Raw genomic sequence first — 17,064 nt, 5'->3', positions numbered from 1 at the left:
GGCGATCTTGTCCCAAGGAAAATCGTTTGAAGGGGCATTACCCAGTAGGGGCTCTCCCAGAACTGACTGGGTATACAAAACGCAGGTTATCCTACAGCCAGTCATCCTAAATTCAGTTATCCTGCATAGTTATACTGTAACTAATTTTCTGATTACTGGTTATCTTATAAATGTTTATTGTATGACTGATAGCCCCATAGCTGACTTCGTTACTGGTTGTACTATAGTGATTGTCCTGCATCTGATTCTCCTACATCTGATTATCACGCATCTTGGTTATCCCATAATTGACAATCCCATAACTGCTTATCCACAGCAGATTATGCCACAGCATATTGTCTCACAGCAGGCCATCCCATAGCTGCTTATCCCACAATTGGTCTATCCCACAGCAGGTTGTCTCACGACTATGATCCCAGGCAGGTTCATGCAAGGGAAGGCTTTTCCAGACAGACATGTTCAAGCAAGGCTACCGGGCGAACCTACGCTTCTGATCGTTTGTGTATCATGGGACAGGACTCGTTCGTAGACGAGCACAACTGACACCACGCATGTCAAGAGGCGAACGTTGACGTGCGACATTCTTTGCAGTCAAGCTATTTAAATCCCGGCAGCATTTTATTCAACCTCCGGTAATCAGCATGTTGCACGCTTACTACATGTTCGAGTTCAAGTACTTGTCCCCAGTAGAGCAGAATATGCCATTCCCCCATGATCTACATCTGTACAAGAAAGAGCTAGGAGCTGGGGTATTCAAAGCTGGGACATATCTACCGGTCCGAAAAGGAATACAACAAATAACGAAAGTCGAACGCTCCCTTGTTTGGACCAGAACACCACCCCAAACGCCGTCCCAATGCGATACCCTCTCACAGACCTGAGTTTCCAAGCACCTCGCAAACCAAGCACTTTTCTCTAAGCGTACTTCACAACGTCTCCGTGCTGGCGTCCCCGACCCTTTGGCTGCTCTGTCCACTTTCCTCTCCCTCACGCACTGAGCCATTATCACGCTTCCTCCTCACGCCGAACAGGTCCCCCACCGAGTTCGTCAGGCTCTTGGCGCGGGCCCTGACTCCTTTCTTGCCCGGCTGCCCGGGAATCTGTGACTCGTCTGCCGTCCGGCTCCGCTCGATCGCAGACATTATTACCCTCTCCTCCTCCTCTCCTATGGGCTCCACCGCCAGCTCATCCTGTGACACGTACAGGCTTGACCGAAGGCTGGGCCTCCTCCGCGATGGCGGCCTTCGCGCCGCGTGGGCGTCTTTGAGCAGGTTTGATGGGACGAGGCCGCTAACGGTTGAGTGGAATGGGGATGGCGAGAACAGCGGCCCGGTGAAGTGATGTGTATGGGCTCTGGATGCTGACTGCGGCCTTGGTGTTACAGGGCTGGCATCGTGGGGGATGTTGATGGCGGGTAAGGCAGAGTTTTGTGCCAAAGGCGTGCTAGGGTGTGTGGGCGGTTCGGAATTGACTGGTGTCGCGCTGGATACCGAGATTGCTGATTCCGATGACATCGCATGTGATATCCCTGGGTGGACTGGTGGTGTAGAATGTGGCTCCTGTGAGCGTGACCGCAACAATGGCGCCGACTCGCCGGCGTCTCCTGGAGGAAGAAGTGACGTTTTGGACGTTGTCGTAGGCGTTCTTGAGGTTGGGACGCCAGATTCCTGAAGGACTGTCAAGGGCTTGTTGATGGCATCTATGAAGCTCACCCGGGAGGACCGTCGTGATCTCTTGGGGTCGCTACCCCGACGCCTCTGCTGCGTAGGCGACTGGGCCTCATCGGGATCCTGCTCTGCGAGACCGATGGTCTCTTCGACATCTTCGTCATCGGAGAGCATGTCTTCGTCCTCGTCTACCGCATCCCTACCGCTAGTAATGAGGAATACGCCGAAGAAAGTGAGAAAACAGCCTCCCACGAATTTGATGGCCTGCTCTGCTGTCGTCCGCTCAAAGTCTCTGTACAGGACTGCGCTTCCTATGATTACGCACAGCGTGAACGAGACGAATTGTATGGGGATGACCTGCGTCGAGTCGAATCTTTGCAGTGCCTTGTTGACATAGCGGACTTGCATGACGGCAGTACCGAGCAGGATCAGTAAGAGCACATACGTCACTGGTGTCGTGAAAGCTCGCAGTAGTGTTGAAGACAGCATGGACGACACGCCTTTGGTCGATAGCGCGGTGTAACCACCTGAGATTAATGTCAGCCACGTGCGCGTAGTTGGAATAAATAAATAACAGTAATGTCACCCACCGAACAAGCCCACGAGGCCGAGGTCGATCAAAATGGTACGGTTTCCATACTTGGGACTCAGCCACATGAGAAGGACAATCAGGCCGCAGGTCACACCCATGTACACCTCAAAGGCAGTGGTGGTAATGGCATCCCAGACGGCATGCGGGTCGAGCTTCGTCTCCTGGGTGTTTGCGCTCAACACGACGGTTACTGCCCCGAACACGGCGATGACCACGCCCCAGAAGTCGCGCTTGCGGAACTTTTCCTTGAATACTATGGGCGCGATGATGCAGTTGGAGACTAGGGCGACGACTCCCAGGGGCGACACGATGGACGCGGGGGCGAAACCATATGCCAGGAAGTTGCCCATCTCGCCCACGGTGATGAGAATCTGGCCAAGCCACCACGACGGCGATTGCAGGTAGTTCTTGGGATGCTTGGTGATGTCGTCGTCCGAGTTTTCGGACCAGCGCGAATCGCCGGACTGGAACGACTGCGTCAGGGGATCCGACTCTTGCGCGCCTTGGGCCTCGTCGTCTCCATTGGGTGTATTGGCACCATCTTGCGGCTCGTCCACCGATCCATAGCCAGTCCGTGGCCCGCCATTCTTTGCATTCTTCAAAGCTTGCTTTGCACGTTCTCGCTCCCGCACCCTTTCCCTGTGTAATTGGATATGCGCATATCGCTGGACGTTCAGGGCCAGGGCGATAAGGATGTTCCCCACGATGGCGGTGACTATGCCAATCAAGCTTGACCACTCCTCCAGGCCCTTTCTAGGGCCTTCGGGTTCTCCATTGCTGTCGCCTTCGCGCAGGTAGTCTGCAGAGGTATAGGCAGGTATGTATTGGGTGACGGATCTCGCGGGTATCGATGCTGGTAATATCGGTAGATACATGACGACTCAGGGGCCGTCAGTGGGTGCCGACCGGGAGTTCCAACGGGTCGGAGAAGTGTATATCATGGGTGATATTGATCGATCGATACGTGCTCGAAGCTTGGATGATTTGTACATAAATCTAGATTGTTGATGTCGACGCTGGCTCGAGGTTCGAGGTTCGGGGTTTGGGGGTCAGCCTTGGGAGCAAAGTCGCATACGTGCATGAACCAGTGGACCTGGATGATCGAGGGTTCGCTCTGGGGGATGCAGGTCGATAGCGCAGGATTCGCAGGTTGCGGGAGGGCAGAGCAGAGGAACAAGCGATGACAAGAATAGATACAGGGCAAAGAAAAAAGGAACGCCGTGGTATGCGAAAAGGGTCGAGAGTGTGTAGTGTCGATGTGCAGTAAGAACTGCAGTTCAGGTTATTGTAAATCCTCCTTGCGGAGTAACCTTGGGAGCCTGCGAGATTGGTCGCATCTCGCATTGAACGGCTCGCCAGGCAAAACCGCGCGAATGCCGTCATATCCACTTCTATGGTCCTGAATCCTGAACGTGCACCTCCCGGCCGAGCACACAAGCCCAGTAGTTCCACTTCTCCACTTCACCTCTTAGTCTATGTGTATGTGCAGCCGTAATCTACCTGACTACATGGCCTGGTCCCAGCACTTTCACATGCCCTCCAGGAATAACCATCGACTTCAGCAGCCTAGCCTAGCTTGCATTTTGCAAACTCAGCATTACTCCAGGGTTTAACTCAACTCCCAACTTGGCATAAAACAGCCTATCCTGTCTTCGAGTGTCACGGCAAACGTAACAATCGGGTGATGTTGCCCTGACTGATCGACTCTGTGTCTCGGGAACACGCAAGTACACGGTTATATACGTACATACAGTACTTGTGCATAGTATCAGGTGGCGGGGTCGATTGAGGCTCGAGCTTTCAATTTCACCTTGTGCACCCCATCTCCCCATCTCCTCATCTCCATCTCCTTCCCATCGCCCCGTCCTCAATTTTCCCGAGGATCCCCTGCCTCGCCCCGGTCAAGCCGAAAGCTAGGACAGCAAGCATCCACCCACTGTCACCACAATGCCTGACGACAGCGAGCCGCAGGGTCCGAGCAACCCCTTCATCAGGTTCAAGAACCACGTTAACGCCAACATTAGCACCGGAGTCTCTGTCCTAACCGGCAACACGGGTGAACGCGACAAGTCTCTGGGCAACAATCAGCAAAGGACTCGCAACCAACAAGATCCTGCAGACCACGAAGGCCCCGATCATGCTGCAGCCTCGTCACCATGTCTAGCCAGGAACCAACCTCTAGGCGAGCCCAGGAAGCAGCCCGGCGAGATCGAATACTGGAACGACTGGTGCCTTGTTGATCCTTACAGCCCACACAATTTAACACAAATCCCCCAGCCCACGCCTAAGGATCTCCCCTCCGATGTTGATCCGGCCGGCTTTGGCTTCCATGAAGCCTTCGAGGACCTCATGTCTGCGAGCAGTCCATCTCGAGGACATCTCATGGACCTGAGAGAGCGAGCCGGTCTGAAGAAGACCGTCTTGGGCAGGCTCGTCGAGGGAGAACCCCCGTCCGCCTGGGTCAGACGACTCCACGGGGACGGGATGCTGCCTCCGCCCTTTTTTTGGGAGCACCCAGGACCCCTTGCAGGAATGCGAGGGCTCCGGGGAGTGTGGGGAGTACCACAGGCACGCGAGCTGTATGAAGCGCGAAGGGCGTTTGAACAAGAGTCTAGGGCTGAGCACGGCGATGGTGCCGATGGTGCCCAGTCATTCATGGACTTTATCCGCGGATTCGAGGATGGCACCGCTGGCGAGTCCTTTTCCAGGTTGGAGGAGGCTCTGGGGCGGGATGCGGCCGAGATGATCCTCAAGGCACACGAATTTGCGGGACATGCCCTACGGGCATTTATTGGGGATGGCTTTGGAGATCACGCCTCCGACAACAGTCACGCAAAATCGCATGACAGTGCGGAGCCTACGTCAGCCAGCGAGAGGGATCAGCCTGCTACAGAGGAAGATTTGTTCCAGATGATCCACTCCGCTTCGTCTGAAGTGGACAAAATTGCCAACGCGTTCGCGAACACCATGATTGGAGAGGCTCCTCCACCGGCAGAGCGGACTAGGAGAGAAATGGTGCCCGCCAGCGAAACCGTGGAGTACGATGCTTTTGGTGGCAAGACAGTCAGGACAACGTCAGAGCATGTGGACCTATTTGGCTATATTCATTCCAAGACAGAGACGAGGAGACTCAACGCGTGGGGTGAGACAGTGGAACAGGACACCCGCTACTCTGTGCGCTCTACCGCTGATGCCCCCCAAGGCGGTTGTGTGCGCCAGGAAGCCGATAGGGTGCGCCCGAGTGGTGGGCCATTTTCTGTCTTGATGACCCCCGAGCAATACTCTGCGTTCATTGCAAATTCCTCGGACGATCAGCTGGAGGCATTCCGAGTCTCCACGGCTATCACTGCTGAAGCAGGGTCTGACCTTGAGAACCTAGCTCTCACGCACCATCAGTTGCGACTGATAGCCCAGGAGCAGCTGAACAGGAGGAGGAGGAGGAGGAGGAATGAGAGCGCGGCGGAGGAAGAGGCACCACGACCATCCCCAGACAACAATGACAAAGCAGCTCAGAGCGCTTCGAAGCAACCACTACAGTACTATCAAAGGCAACTGCAGTTCCTGGAGGAGCAGAATAAGAAGGCCCTCTTTGGGACACGAGCGGAAGCCGACGAGGCGGCCAAAAGCATCTTAGCTGCTTTTAGCAGTGAGAAGCCATTACCGGAGTACGAAGCTGGGCTGAAGCTTATTGAGCAAGGTAGGGAAAGGATGAGGAAAGCGAGAGAGGAGCAGGACTGGAAAACATTGCGGCAAGTGAGAGAGCCTGTGGCATCAGAAAATGAGGCGCCGGCCAAATCAGAGCCTCAGGAGCCTCAGAAGAACACAACCAGTGAGCGCTCTGGGTGGTTCTGGCGCTAAAGAGCTTATGCCACTAAAGGGCGGTTTGTGTTGGTATTCCCTCTCCCCTCAACAAGTGCAGGTGAAGATTCGCGGGTTTGTACTTACATGCCCGCTTCATGAATTATGACCTACTCTCACGACTCAACGACTACCTAGGTAGACTATTCTCATGCAGTTGATATAGTCCTACGGCGTCTTGTGCCCTCTCTGGTCGTCATCAATGCTTCACGGCCGCATGCAATCCAGCATGGCCGGCGAGTTCCTGTAAGTTTTGGGGCGATTGACGAAAAGCAGAGACAGCGGCTCGCTGACTGCCAATGACCTTTGCTTCGGTCGATATGGCGTCGACGACCTTTCTCTCTTTCCTGCAAGAAAAACAGTAGCCGTAAGCCACAATAACATTATTATCATCTGCTCATGCGTCTGTCCACATTTAGTTCTGCATTGCTATGTTACACAGATGATCCCTCGTGTTGCTTCTTTTCCGGTAGGATAACCTGACCGCCAAACATGGTAAGGGAAGGCCTCGGATGCCTCGCGGTCAGGTGCCGGTGCGTACGGGCATGACAGGAGACGGCCAGACCCGCAGTCAATACCCATCAAGCAATACAAACTGCCAGTCAAAGGTGTGCCTGCAAATTGTGAGCCCACTTGAGGTCATGTGCCGAAGGTCCAGTGACTCCTTGCATATGTCGGAGTAGATACCATCATCCAGCGTCCGGAGTCCGCAGTCGCATGTCCCCAGCGTATGCCCCACCACCTATGAGACATTTTGGTCCACCTCCCGAGATATTGTTCTTCCCGACATCGATGAGTTTGGGGTAAGGAGTGCTCGTAAGCAAGCTCGCGGCCAGCTTGAAAGGTTTTGGGTAGTGACAGCCCGAGAGCTGGGATGACATGTCCGGGAACGTCCTAGATCTCTTTGCTGCGAAGGTAACCGCATGCTTCTGGCATACGGCGCAATGCCGAGCTGTGAGCATTTCGTAAGCAGGTATGCTACAAGGTGTGGTCACAAATGGCAAACGCAAATGTGCGAGTATGTGCGTCACGGCAGGAAGAGCAAGAGTCTGGCCAGTGTTACATAGCAGCGCTCAACATCCAGTGCGTTTAGTGCGAAGCGTAGGGGAAAGCATCGTCAATTCATAATCATGACCATCCGCCTCATCAAAGGTATCTAAGAAAGCCTTCAAACAATGGACCATCCGGGCCTGCCCCCAGAACGCCAACAATGACAATAGGAAGTCATCGCAATGCTAGGAGAAGGAAATAAAATGCTGTGCCAGTGAGAAGAGGGACAGAAACCCCCGAAATCATCGGACCGAGCCAAAGCAGCCACGGACCTACCACTGCATGCTCTTCTTCTTAGTGATCTTCCTGTCGTCCTTTCTCAAGCCCGAGAAGAACCCGCTGACTGCGGCCGCTGGGTTTGCCCCAGACAGGTACGGGCCCTGGTTCGGCTTCGTGCGACCTGGTTTGGAAGGGCCAGCCTGCGGCGCTGGGGTCCCGGATGGCCGGCCGGCGAAAAGGTGATTCAGCGTTGAGCTGTGGAAAGGTCCAGTCCCGGGTCCGACGCTCGTGGGGCGCTGAGGGGGCGGGGCAAAGTTCCAGCTGCCACCCTGAGGCGGCGGCGGGTGTGGTTGTTGCTGCTGCTGTTGGGGTGGCCGCCCCTGGTATTGCGGCCGTGAAGGTAGGGGAGGGTTAATATCTTGCCCCTCGGTCCCGTAGAGTTTCTTGAGCCGCTCCGTCTCCTTGGCAATCTCTGCCTCGCGCCGGCGCTTCTCCTTCTCCTCATCGTCGAGCATCTGCTTGATGCGTTTCTGCTCCTCACGGTCTCTCCTCTCGCGCTCCCGATCCTCTCTCTGCTTTGCGGCTTGTCGCTCCTTTTCCTCTCTCTCGACCATTGCCTTCAGCCTCTCCGTCTCAGCGTCGATGGCTGCATTGCTTGGTCTGGCTGATGAAGAAGCCGCAACGTTGGCTGTGGACATGAGCGGTTGAGCTTGTGGCGCAGACGGGCCTAGAGCACCTGCCATCACAGGACCAGCTGGAGGTGGGCTGGGCCTGGAGTTCTTCCGCCTCCCATTCGAAATGGGCAAAGGCCCCGTAGCACCTACGTTGAACAGGTCCGGCCTTTTATCTGGTGCAAGGTACAAATCGCGGATTACTTCAGTCCCGATCACAAGCACAATGTCTAGCCCTTTTCGATCTTCCATGTCAATCCGCTGCAAGTTTGGTTCGTAGACCGTCACTGCCGTCGCTCGGCCCTGCTTGAAGAGTGCAACTGTAATGTCTGGCTCCTTGCTCTTGTGTTTGCCGACGCTTTTGCCAACGTTGAAACAGGTCATGTCCTTGCTCAACCGACCATCTTTTTTCCATCTGAACATGACCCTGGGGCGGAAATCGGCAACGGGTTCACCGTTCTGCTTCTGACGATCGAGCTGGGAGTTGGATGGCATCTTGAAGCTCTGAGACAACATCTCGAATTCCCAGCTATCGGACTTGGTGAGAGAGCCTGGGATGTATTTGACTGAAACAGCTTGGTCGGGGTTGTACAGGTAGATTGTGAAGTTGTCGGGTATCATAGGTTGGGGAGCGAGTGATGCACCTCCATTCTGATGCTGCTGCGCCCTGATCTCAGCTGCTGACAGAGTCGGTTGTGACCACTCGGGCTCGACGACGACCTCGGCGTAAACGACATCCGGTGCATAAGGGTCAGCTAAGGCAACGGCATATTTCCTGCGTGCCGCTGGGTTGGAGGGATCGGCTCGCTTGAAGACATATTCTGGAGCAGGCTCAGAGCCATTTTGTGTGAAGTAGACAACACTGGAGAGAGGGTCATCGTTGGAGGGCTTGAACTGGAAGGTCGGCAGGTTTTCGTCGAGCATGGTGGGCTATGATATGGTTCGAGACGAGACGAGACTTTGTTTTGCCACCCAATACCAGGTGAAGCGACACTTCAGCTCATGTGCCGCGAGAGGTGGCAGGGGCAAATGAAGGTCCCAGGCTGGAGGTCGTCACGGAGAGGGATGCGAGTGAGTGGTCACTGCGAACAAAGAGACTTGACGAGGCGAGTCGTCCAAGGATCACAGCTGGCCTGACAAGACGGCTTGATGCGATGCAATGCGATGCGATGCGACTAAACTAGTCTTCGTTCTGTGCTTGGCCCAAGATCGTAGCAGTAGCAGGTGCTGGGGCAGGCGATCGTCAGGGGGGGATTACTGTATGGTGGAGGTTGAGGGGTTGAAGAAAGTTGGAGGAGACGCGCAAGTGTTCACGAGGCAGCGGAGGGAAAGCTGTGTAGTTCAAGCTTGGCAGGACGAAGATCTATACACTAAAGACTAGTATCTGTTGCAATAATAGAAACGAAACACAACCCCGGTATCATATGAAAGGAAGAAGAGAGCGATGATGGGGTGGGACGGATGGATCGATGCGATGCGATGCGCTGCGACGGGATGCGACTGGGGTGGGCTGGGGTGGAGTTTGCGGGTAGACAGTAGTGCTGCTGCACATGCTTACTGAGCTGAAACCGGCTCGCTGGGACGTCATCCATGAGCCACCTGCCACCTGCTCGCAGGTCATGACCAGCACTGGAGCTTCAATTGGCCACAGTGGGCCATGGCTACCTTGCGCCCCTGAGGCTGTGTCCTCAAGGCTTTCTTCCCTGCAACGATTCGTCCTGCAGCCGCTGCGAACCGCACGTTCCATGATTTAAGTGCTACCGTATGCAAGCCCATGTCGACTACCTTCGAAGGCCTGTCAAGAAAGATAGGAGTCTCTCCAGGAACCTGGCCTTCACATGCCTCTTCATATGCGCTCAGGCTGGACGGCACAGAGGCCTTCACATCGGCCATTCCTGCTACTGCCCATCAGACTCTCTGAAACCCGCGGCCCAGAAGGCTGACGACTGCGGAAAAGTCACCAGCTGAAAGATCGCCAGGAACCATATAATCCTTCGGAAGAATTACGACTACTGTGACTTGGCACTGCTAGGCGTTGACAAAGCCGCATCCCTAGTCCTAGGCCCGGGCAGACTGTCAAGGCATCCTTCACAAAGCTGTATTGGGCTACACTGGGCTGTGTCGTGCTTTTCAGAGCCTGCCTGCGATTCGTTCGGCTGCACTCCCTTGGGGACGTATGCTATGCATTCAGCAAGTTTCCCTCGCTGTGTTTGTAGCTCGCATGGATCCAAAATACCAGAATATGATCTGACCAAGATACACTTTCATACAAGATTAACTCATGAGGACCTCTCCTGTGGCGTGACCTGCTGTGGGTCAAGTCCTCAAAGATCGACTCCTATAACTAGGCAGGATTTATATCCCTCTTTCTGCAGGCTCTAAAATTCCTGGCAAGCCCTCGGGCTGTGTCATCTACTGGGGTATCAAAAACGTCATGCAGGCGGAAAATGGACCGTCCATCGTCTACGAGTGCGTATGGTTCCCGCACCCGGGAACCTTCTGAGCCGGCACGAGCGGGTGTGCCGCGAAGAAGTCGAGGATCAAGGACGAGGCGTTGAAGGAGGCTGGGTGTCGCCCGGCTTGTGAGTTATCGCTGTTCGGCTGCGTGCTCGGCCAGTCGTGCCCAATATCCTGTCGGCGACAAGGTCAGCATTCTATCCCTCGAGGAGATCATCTCCCTCGCTCGGCAGCTAGGGCTGTCTGCCCGTGTCTTCCTACACTTACCGTTCCGTCCATGATGTGAGTCACCAAGCCTTGCTGGCTGCCTTCTCCAAACTCATATCTGACGGCGCTGCTGTCACTCGGGGCACCAGGCACTGCGGAAGTCACATTCTCCGGTCCCAGACCATCCCTCTCGGCCCACGTCTGGACCCAGTGCGGGATGGTCGGCAGGCACCCGCCCTTCCGCTCGCCTCCATAGTACTTGATGGTGTCGTCGGCCAGGCCATGGAAATCCAGGATCGGCACGTTGTCCCTGCCCGGGGAGCAGGGCTCGATGGCCACCGTCTCGGGCTCGCACTCGTCTCCGAAGTCGGAGATGTAGAAGGCCCCAGATACTGGGGAGAAAGCCGCTATGCGTTGGGACATGTCTTCATCGCAGGCTAGCACGCCTACGAACCCGCCGCCCTGGGACTTACCCGTGGCGTAGATCCGGTCCGTGTCGATGCAGTACTGCGCCTCGAGCTCGTCGAGGATGTCCCCGGTGAAGCCGACGTCGTCGGTGTCCACGTCCGGAACGCCCTCCCAGGTTTCCTACGGCCGAGGTTCAAATTGTCAGCTTAGCGGAACGGGCATGAAGGAAAGGAGACAACTCACGTTGACGCCGTTGGGATATACCATAATGTACTCCTTATTGAAGTACGCCGTGCTCAACAGATCCAGTCTCTGCTGCTCCTCGGCGATACGAGTGCCGCCGTGGTAGGAAAGCACCAGCGGGGCCGGCTTGTTGGGCTCATAGTTGATCGGGAACCAGAGCAGGTAGCGGCGGTCGCCCATCTGGACGTTGTACGTCTGCTCGAGTGCGACCTCCTGGTTCGTCGAGCAGCCCGCCGAAGGCAGAGCCGTGACGAGCTGCCCGAGGAGGGGGCCACCCAAAAGCGTGGTGAAGGATATAGGTCGCATGGTTGACGGCTTGCGCTTGGTGCTCGCAGACACGAAGGCTTCACGGGACTTCACGAAGGGGGTCAGGTTCCGTGCTATCGCACAGCCAGCTGGGCGACGATGGCCTTTATACACGTGCAAACCCCCGGCCCTGGGCTTACTGATGGACGTGACCACAAATATACGGGTCCACCGGCCCCGAAGGAGCGTGTGTAGGAAAGTACGACGTCAGCATATAAGAGGCTGCATTAGCCCATCATCTATCATCTCACCATCATCTCCACACCCAGACGGGGGGTCATGAGCGCTGTCTCGACGCCGAGGCGACCACGTTGTATCAGTGAAAACCCATATAGCGGTCTGGCACCTCACAGAGGCAGGTCACAGTGACTTGGGCTCTGGCTTTCTTGCGGGCACCAACGCCACCCGGCTTGATTAGCCCTGCCAGAGCAGGCATTATACCAAGAAAAGCCCATTTCGTTTCCCCGCTGGAGCTTGTTATGGGCCCCGTACCCGATGTGCTCCCAAAGGCAAGCGGACGGACTACTCCAGCAAACCCAACCACGGGAACGGCGAAGGATGAGTGTAAGCCCCCCGGTCGGACGGGGGTGCTAATGCATGTGCATGCGGGCACACGTGGGATGAACCATGCGAGCCCGCAGGCGCCGAGAAAGCCTGCTTTCCCCGTCCCGCGGCACGAGGACAGGCCCACGCTTAGGGCAATTACCGTCATTGGTGTGACGCCCACGGGCAGGAACGGGATTTATAGATTAAAGAAACCGACAGGCTTTTTTGCGTCAAAGTAAAGACAAGACCCAGGCGTGGACGTCACATCATCACCCCCCACAACCCGCGGGTCGAGAGGAAAAGTTGAGCGCTGAGCAGTGGCCTCTCGGCAGCGAAACTCCCGGCACGCAGGCGTTGCATTAGCGCTGGGGCGCCCGTCCCCCCGTCGCCCCGAGTCTCCGGGCCCGGGCGCCTGGCTGTAAGTTAGTTAGTAGTGGGACAAACCTAGCAAAGGCACACACACACACAGCGCCGTGTGCGTTATCGCCTCGTGTTCAGTTCCTAGCCCAGGTCTCTCCTGAACTACCAAAAGGCCTCCCGCGCCTAGGCTGGTTCAGTAAGAGGAGGCTCGGATCACCGTCGGGGAAATAAAAGGCAATCCTTCGTCGGCGATCACCCACGCCCAGAGGCTTTGATAGATGGACCGGCTGGCTCTACCCCTGGACGCACAGAGAACAATTTCCGGTCGATGCTACGGTGCACAGTGCCATTGAGGCTACCTATCGCCGGCAGAAGATTGCTCTTGGGTTAGGTGAGTGCTCAAGAGTGACACTGCTATTTCTTGTATCATCATTGCGCGTTGACAGGCGTGGCTGGCAGCCGTATTATCAAGAGCCTCTGGTGACGAGACACACCGGGAATGACGTTGTAAGACGAGGCGCGGAAGCAAGGCGATCAGCTCCTTATTCGTGATCAATATTTACAAATAAACTGTGAATATCTCAAAGCCAACCAACACCACCGGTCAGGGTGTGAGAAACAAAAAAAAACACTACGCTTTCCATGACCATTAAGCCATATTTTGCGCCGAGGTCCAGTCTGGACAAAGAAAAAATACCCAGCAAAATTAATAGTAGCATCTCACTCATAGAGGCCCGCCAGCGCCCATGGGGTAGTCATCCATGGCCATGTAATCCAGCAAGTCTATCCCTCCGACATTGACTCCCTCTGCGGACATGGCAACGTTGTTCTCACCGGGGCCGCCCACGTTCTGGAAGAATGCGGGCCCGGCGGGCAGGAACCACATGTCACTGTTCCCGGCCCAGTCTGCGCCGTCCGAGCCGAACATGTCAGGTATGTTGTTGTTATTGTTGGCCGACAATGTGCTCGAGTTGTTGTTATTGCCGTTCACCGGTATAGCGGTTGATGCTGGCGTTGTGGGCCCACCGAAGACGCTTGGGATGTGGAAGTCGCTGGGGATGTCAAATGGCATGGCGGAGATGTTGGCTGGTGTCACTGCACGTTCTGTGAGTCGGTCAGCATCTTCATTCGTTATCCCACAGGGTCAGGGAGTGAGGTCGAAGTCCTTACCTGGTGCATTTACCCTGGGCCATCCAATGTGATCGTGTCCATTGATACCTAATCCCGGGTGCAAGACTTGGCCACCAGTCATTCCGGCCTCCGGCATGGGACTCTTCACGCCCTCCGCCGAGGCTGCCTGTGAGTTACCCGGCTGGTGCGCAACGTATATGAATCGATTCCTGAGTCTCATCGTGAGATTTTCCAAAAGATCAGCAAAGCGGATGCCAAGATGCACATCGTCCACAACACAAGTGCGCAGCGCCTTGACCGTGCTGTCCATCAGGCCAATAGACACTTCCACATCATGCCGTGTCGCACCGAGTGCGAAAGTCTTCAGAAGGAACATTGCCCCACTGATGATCCTGAAGTATGTCCGCACGGGTGCATGCTTCAGGTAGTCGTCAGGAAGCAAGCCCTCTACGACTGTCCGTAATAGATTCCGACTTCCCTCGACCACTTCTCGGATATACTCCTGATCTGCCGCACTGACACCGCCGATATTTCCGATCGGCATTTTGCCGTAGATGTCCTGCGTCTTGGGGCTCAGCTGATGGCCTGACGCTGGAGCTCCTGCAGCATCAGGGGCGGCAGTGGACGTGCCCGATGCTCCCGAAGCAATAGTGGCACAACGCTCGACCACAGCCTGTAGCGATAGAGAGTTGACATATATTCGGACATATTCGTACTCGATAGTAAGGATGTGGCGGCTGTACGGAGGCAGGCGGAAGCGCTCAAACTGTGTCCACCAGGCCTGCAGCATTGGCTGGAATTCCTTTAGTAGCTCGATGTATTTACCACTCTGGATGATTTCCGTGGTATGCTGTCTCGATCTAAAGAGTCGCTCGTTGCCTGAGTGCATGGCATTGCTGATGCCGGCCCAGCATTGGATAATTTGGTCGTCTAGTTCCAGGTCAGGAATGTAATTGAACGAGACAGTTGAGATATTGGTCCCAGGCGTAGTACCTTCGACTGATGACGGACGGTTCAGAGAAGCCTGCCGTCGCAAGCTCTCAGGGACCATGTTGGTCCATCCAAGCCGTCCTGCCAGCTGACTCAGGTAGATGAGAATGAGCCGTTTGATGCGATGGGCTCGCAGCCTGTAGGACTCTTCTTCATACTCCGGGCGCGAGATGGCTCCGGTCTCCAGAAGCTCCTCGATGTTGTCAAACACACCTAATTCATAGCCGAGGCCCATTGCTGCTGTCAGCAGCATCCAACACATACGATCGCTTCTCCAAGCTGGCTCAAGCCAACTTTCGACCCGCCTGCCGCCAACGCCAACAGCAGGGTTGTTGTTGCCGTCTTGCCCATCAGCAGGTGGCCCAGAGTCGTATGCAGGGATCATCAACTCGTCGACAGCCTCCGACGGAGGGAAGTGCAGCGCTCTGGGGTGCCATTCCGTCAAGATCATCAAAGACTCTATGGTACCGAATGTACGTAGACTGCCCTTTCTGAGACCACGCCAAGGGGCTGTACTTGATGTCTGAGACTCATCGGCACCTGAGCCGCAGAACCCGCCGCCGAAAGCCTCTTGGCCCCATATCACCCGCTCGATCATACCTCGTAAATAAGTCCATAACTGCTCATGGATAGCATTCGCCCGACTTATGCCTCCCGTGCCTGGCAACTTGCGGTATCTGGAAGCTATGCATAGGAGTGTCACCGTAAGAATGGGCTCCTCAGTCAATAGCGTCAAATGCGTGGCGGGGTCCTGGAAGGTCGGTGGCGAGATAGGAGTCAATGGTGAGAGAAACTTGTAATAGCTAAGAACAGTTCAGTAAGCAATCTAGCATTTTCACATTCGTCTGTGTGCAAGGGTCAGCATACTAGTCAATATAGTCGATGGCTTCCTGGGAAGTGAACCATCCAGCCCTCACGAAACGGAATCTGGCCCACGCCTTGAGAGCATCAGCGTGAGCCGGAGTTGGCTCTGCTTTGGCGTCAGACTTGGTGAGCTGAGGGTCGATGGGGGCGTCCATGGGGCCGCGTTGTGTGACGGCATGCTGCGCGTATAGTAAGCCCTCATTGCCCCGTGGCAGACCGCCCAGGGGAGCGGCCAGTGAGGGAGTCCGCAGGTCAGACGTCTGCGGGCTCAAAGTGTGCGTCTGCACCACGTCGTCGTGCTTGTTGTCAGTGGCAGCCTTGTACAACAGGTCAAGTGCATCATGGGGACCGTAGAGCTCCTTCCTCATGACAGTCCGAGCCTCGTAGTTTTCAAGAGGCGTGTTCGGCTCGTCAGCTGGGAACTCAGCAGCACTTGGACCTCGGGATGCACTGATGCTGCTCCTCGTGTCGGATCGAGTGTGTTCACCGGGACCAGGCCTTCGCAGCGGCTGTGGACGGCCTAGGGAGCCGCCGGGGGTCAGAGGAGTGTCGGTAAAAGCTCTGCGCTCCACTGGCGGTGTGTCCCCGTGCTGCAGTCTCTTCCGGCCGTTTCGGACGATGTACTCGTCCTCCCTCTCATCCTCATCATCAGTCTTCCTCTTGCGGCGGGTGGCACTGAAGTAGCAGTCCTTGGACTCGCGGCGGCAGCGAACACACGGCGGGTCGTGGGGATTGTCAACGCTGCCAAGATCGCAGCGGACCTTACGGCGGCGGCACGGGATGCATGCCTGGTAGACCCGCTTATGCTGGGCGGCCTGCGATTGTGAGGCTGAAGCTGCCGCATCGGGGCCGGCTCCTTGGCCGGAGGAGGAGCCGGCAGCTGGCGCGGTGGACGAGGACTGGGCTTGGGCATTGTCTCCGCCGCCGGTGCCGTTGCCGGTGCCGTACGGGGGCTGCACCTGATCCTGGGCCTGGGCCTGGGTCTGAGCCTCCTGAGCCATGGCGTGCCGACGGCCTCAGGGCCGCAGAATTCCAAGGCACCTTTGGAAGGGGGTGGTGGCCGGGGTTGCGTTTATTGAAGGTTTGCGAAGGGTTCGCGCGGTCAATGCTGGCGGCTTGACGGGGCTGCTGTCGATGGACGCGGTCTTCGTCGGCTTGCGGCGGGTTGGCAAGGAGACAGGCGAGAGGGAGTGGGGGTGGGTGGGAAGCCTGGGTAGATAACGACGGAATCAAGTGCAAGGCAATAAAGCTGTCCGGCTTTCCTATGCGCTTTTCTTTTCTTGCTGGATCCCGGTCCTGGTCCTGGTCCTGCTCGAGACTGCGGGGTCTCGACAGCAAAAAGGCACCAGAGGACCACAAGACTCGCCTGGCGTGCAGCCCTTTCCCCTTCTGGAGTTTCTGTTAATCAAGCAGTGAGTTTTGCTTGGTGCAGAGCGACAGACAGACAGACTGCGCTTCTGCTGCCATCAAGGTTGCCTGGTCGGCCAAACTTTCG

General features: G+C 56.0%; 5 protein-coding genes across 5 annotated transcripts; 1 reads left to right on the top strand and 4 right to left on the bottom strand.

The window, feature by feature from the left end:
- Positions 1–926: 926 nt before the first annotated feature.
- Positions 927–3,134, bottom strand: J7T55_007490 (uncharacterized protein; the record flags this gene model as incomplete). The annotated part of the gene is made up of 2 exons (XM_053144258.1): positions 927–2,194; positions 2,258–3,134. The coding sequence occupies 2 exons, from the start codon at positions 3,132–3,134 to the stop codon at positions 927–929; spliced, it is 2,145 nt and encodes a 714-aa protein (XP_052993180.1).
- A 1,072-nt stretch (positions 3,135–4,206) lies between these two features.
- J7T55_007489 (uncharacterized protein) lies at positions 4,207–6,117 on the top strand (the record flags this gene model as incomplete). Its single annotated transcript, XM_053144257.1, has 1 exon — positions 4,207–6,117. The coding sequence occupies one exon, from the start codon at positions 4,207–4,209 to the stop codon at positions 6,115–6,117; it is 1,911 nt and encodes a 636-aa protein (XP_052993179.1).
- Positions 6,118–6,806: 689 nt separating this feature from the next.
- On the bottom strand, positions 6,807–8,981 carry J7T55_007488 (uncharacterized protein; the record flags this gene model as incomplete). The annotated part of the gene is made up of 2 exons (XM_053144256.1): positions 6,807–7,095; positions 7,444–8,981. 2 exons carry the CDS (start codon positions 8,979–8,981, stop codon positions 6,807–6,809), a joined length of 1,827 nt encoding a protein of 608 aa, XP_052993178.1.
- Positions 8,982–10,520: 1,539 nt separating this feature from the next.
- J7T55_007487 (uncharacterized protein) lies at positions 10,521–11,678 on the bottom strand (the record flags this gene model as incomplete). Its single annotated transcript, XM_053144255.1, has 3 exons — positions 10,521–10,688; positions 10,782–11,309; positions 11,373–11,678. 3 exons carry the CDS (start codon positions 11,676–11,678, stop codon positions 10,521–10,523), a joined length of 1,002 nt encoding a protein of 333 aa, XP_052993177.1.
- Positions 11,679–13,308: 1,630 nt separating this feature from the next.
- On the bottom strand, positions 13,309–16,570 carry J7T55_007486 (specific rna polymerase ii transcription factor; the record flags this gene model as incomplete). The annotated part of the gene is made up of 3 exons (XM_053144254.1): positions 13,309–13,688; positions 13,755–15,508; positions 15,573–16,570. 3 exons carry the CDS (start codon positions 16,568–16,570, stop codon positions 13,309–13,311), a joined length of 3,132 nt encoding a protein of 1,043 aa, XP_052993176.1.
- Between the last annotated feature and the right edge of the window lie 494 nt (positions 16,571–17,064).

The sequence above is a fragment of the Diaporthe amygdali genome (assembly GCF_026229845.1).
Source record: "Diaporthe amygdali strain CAA958 chromosome Unknown NODE_16_length_960263_cov_65_539585, whole genome shotgun sequence".
NCBI lineage: Eukaryota > Fungi > Ascomycota > Sordariomycetes > Diaporthales > Diaporthaceae > Diaporthe > Diaporthe amygdali.
The sequence above is the reverse complement of the archived record's forward strand: the minus strand, read 5'-3'. Positions and strand labels throughout refer to the sequence as shown.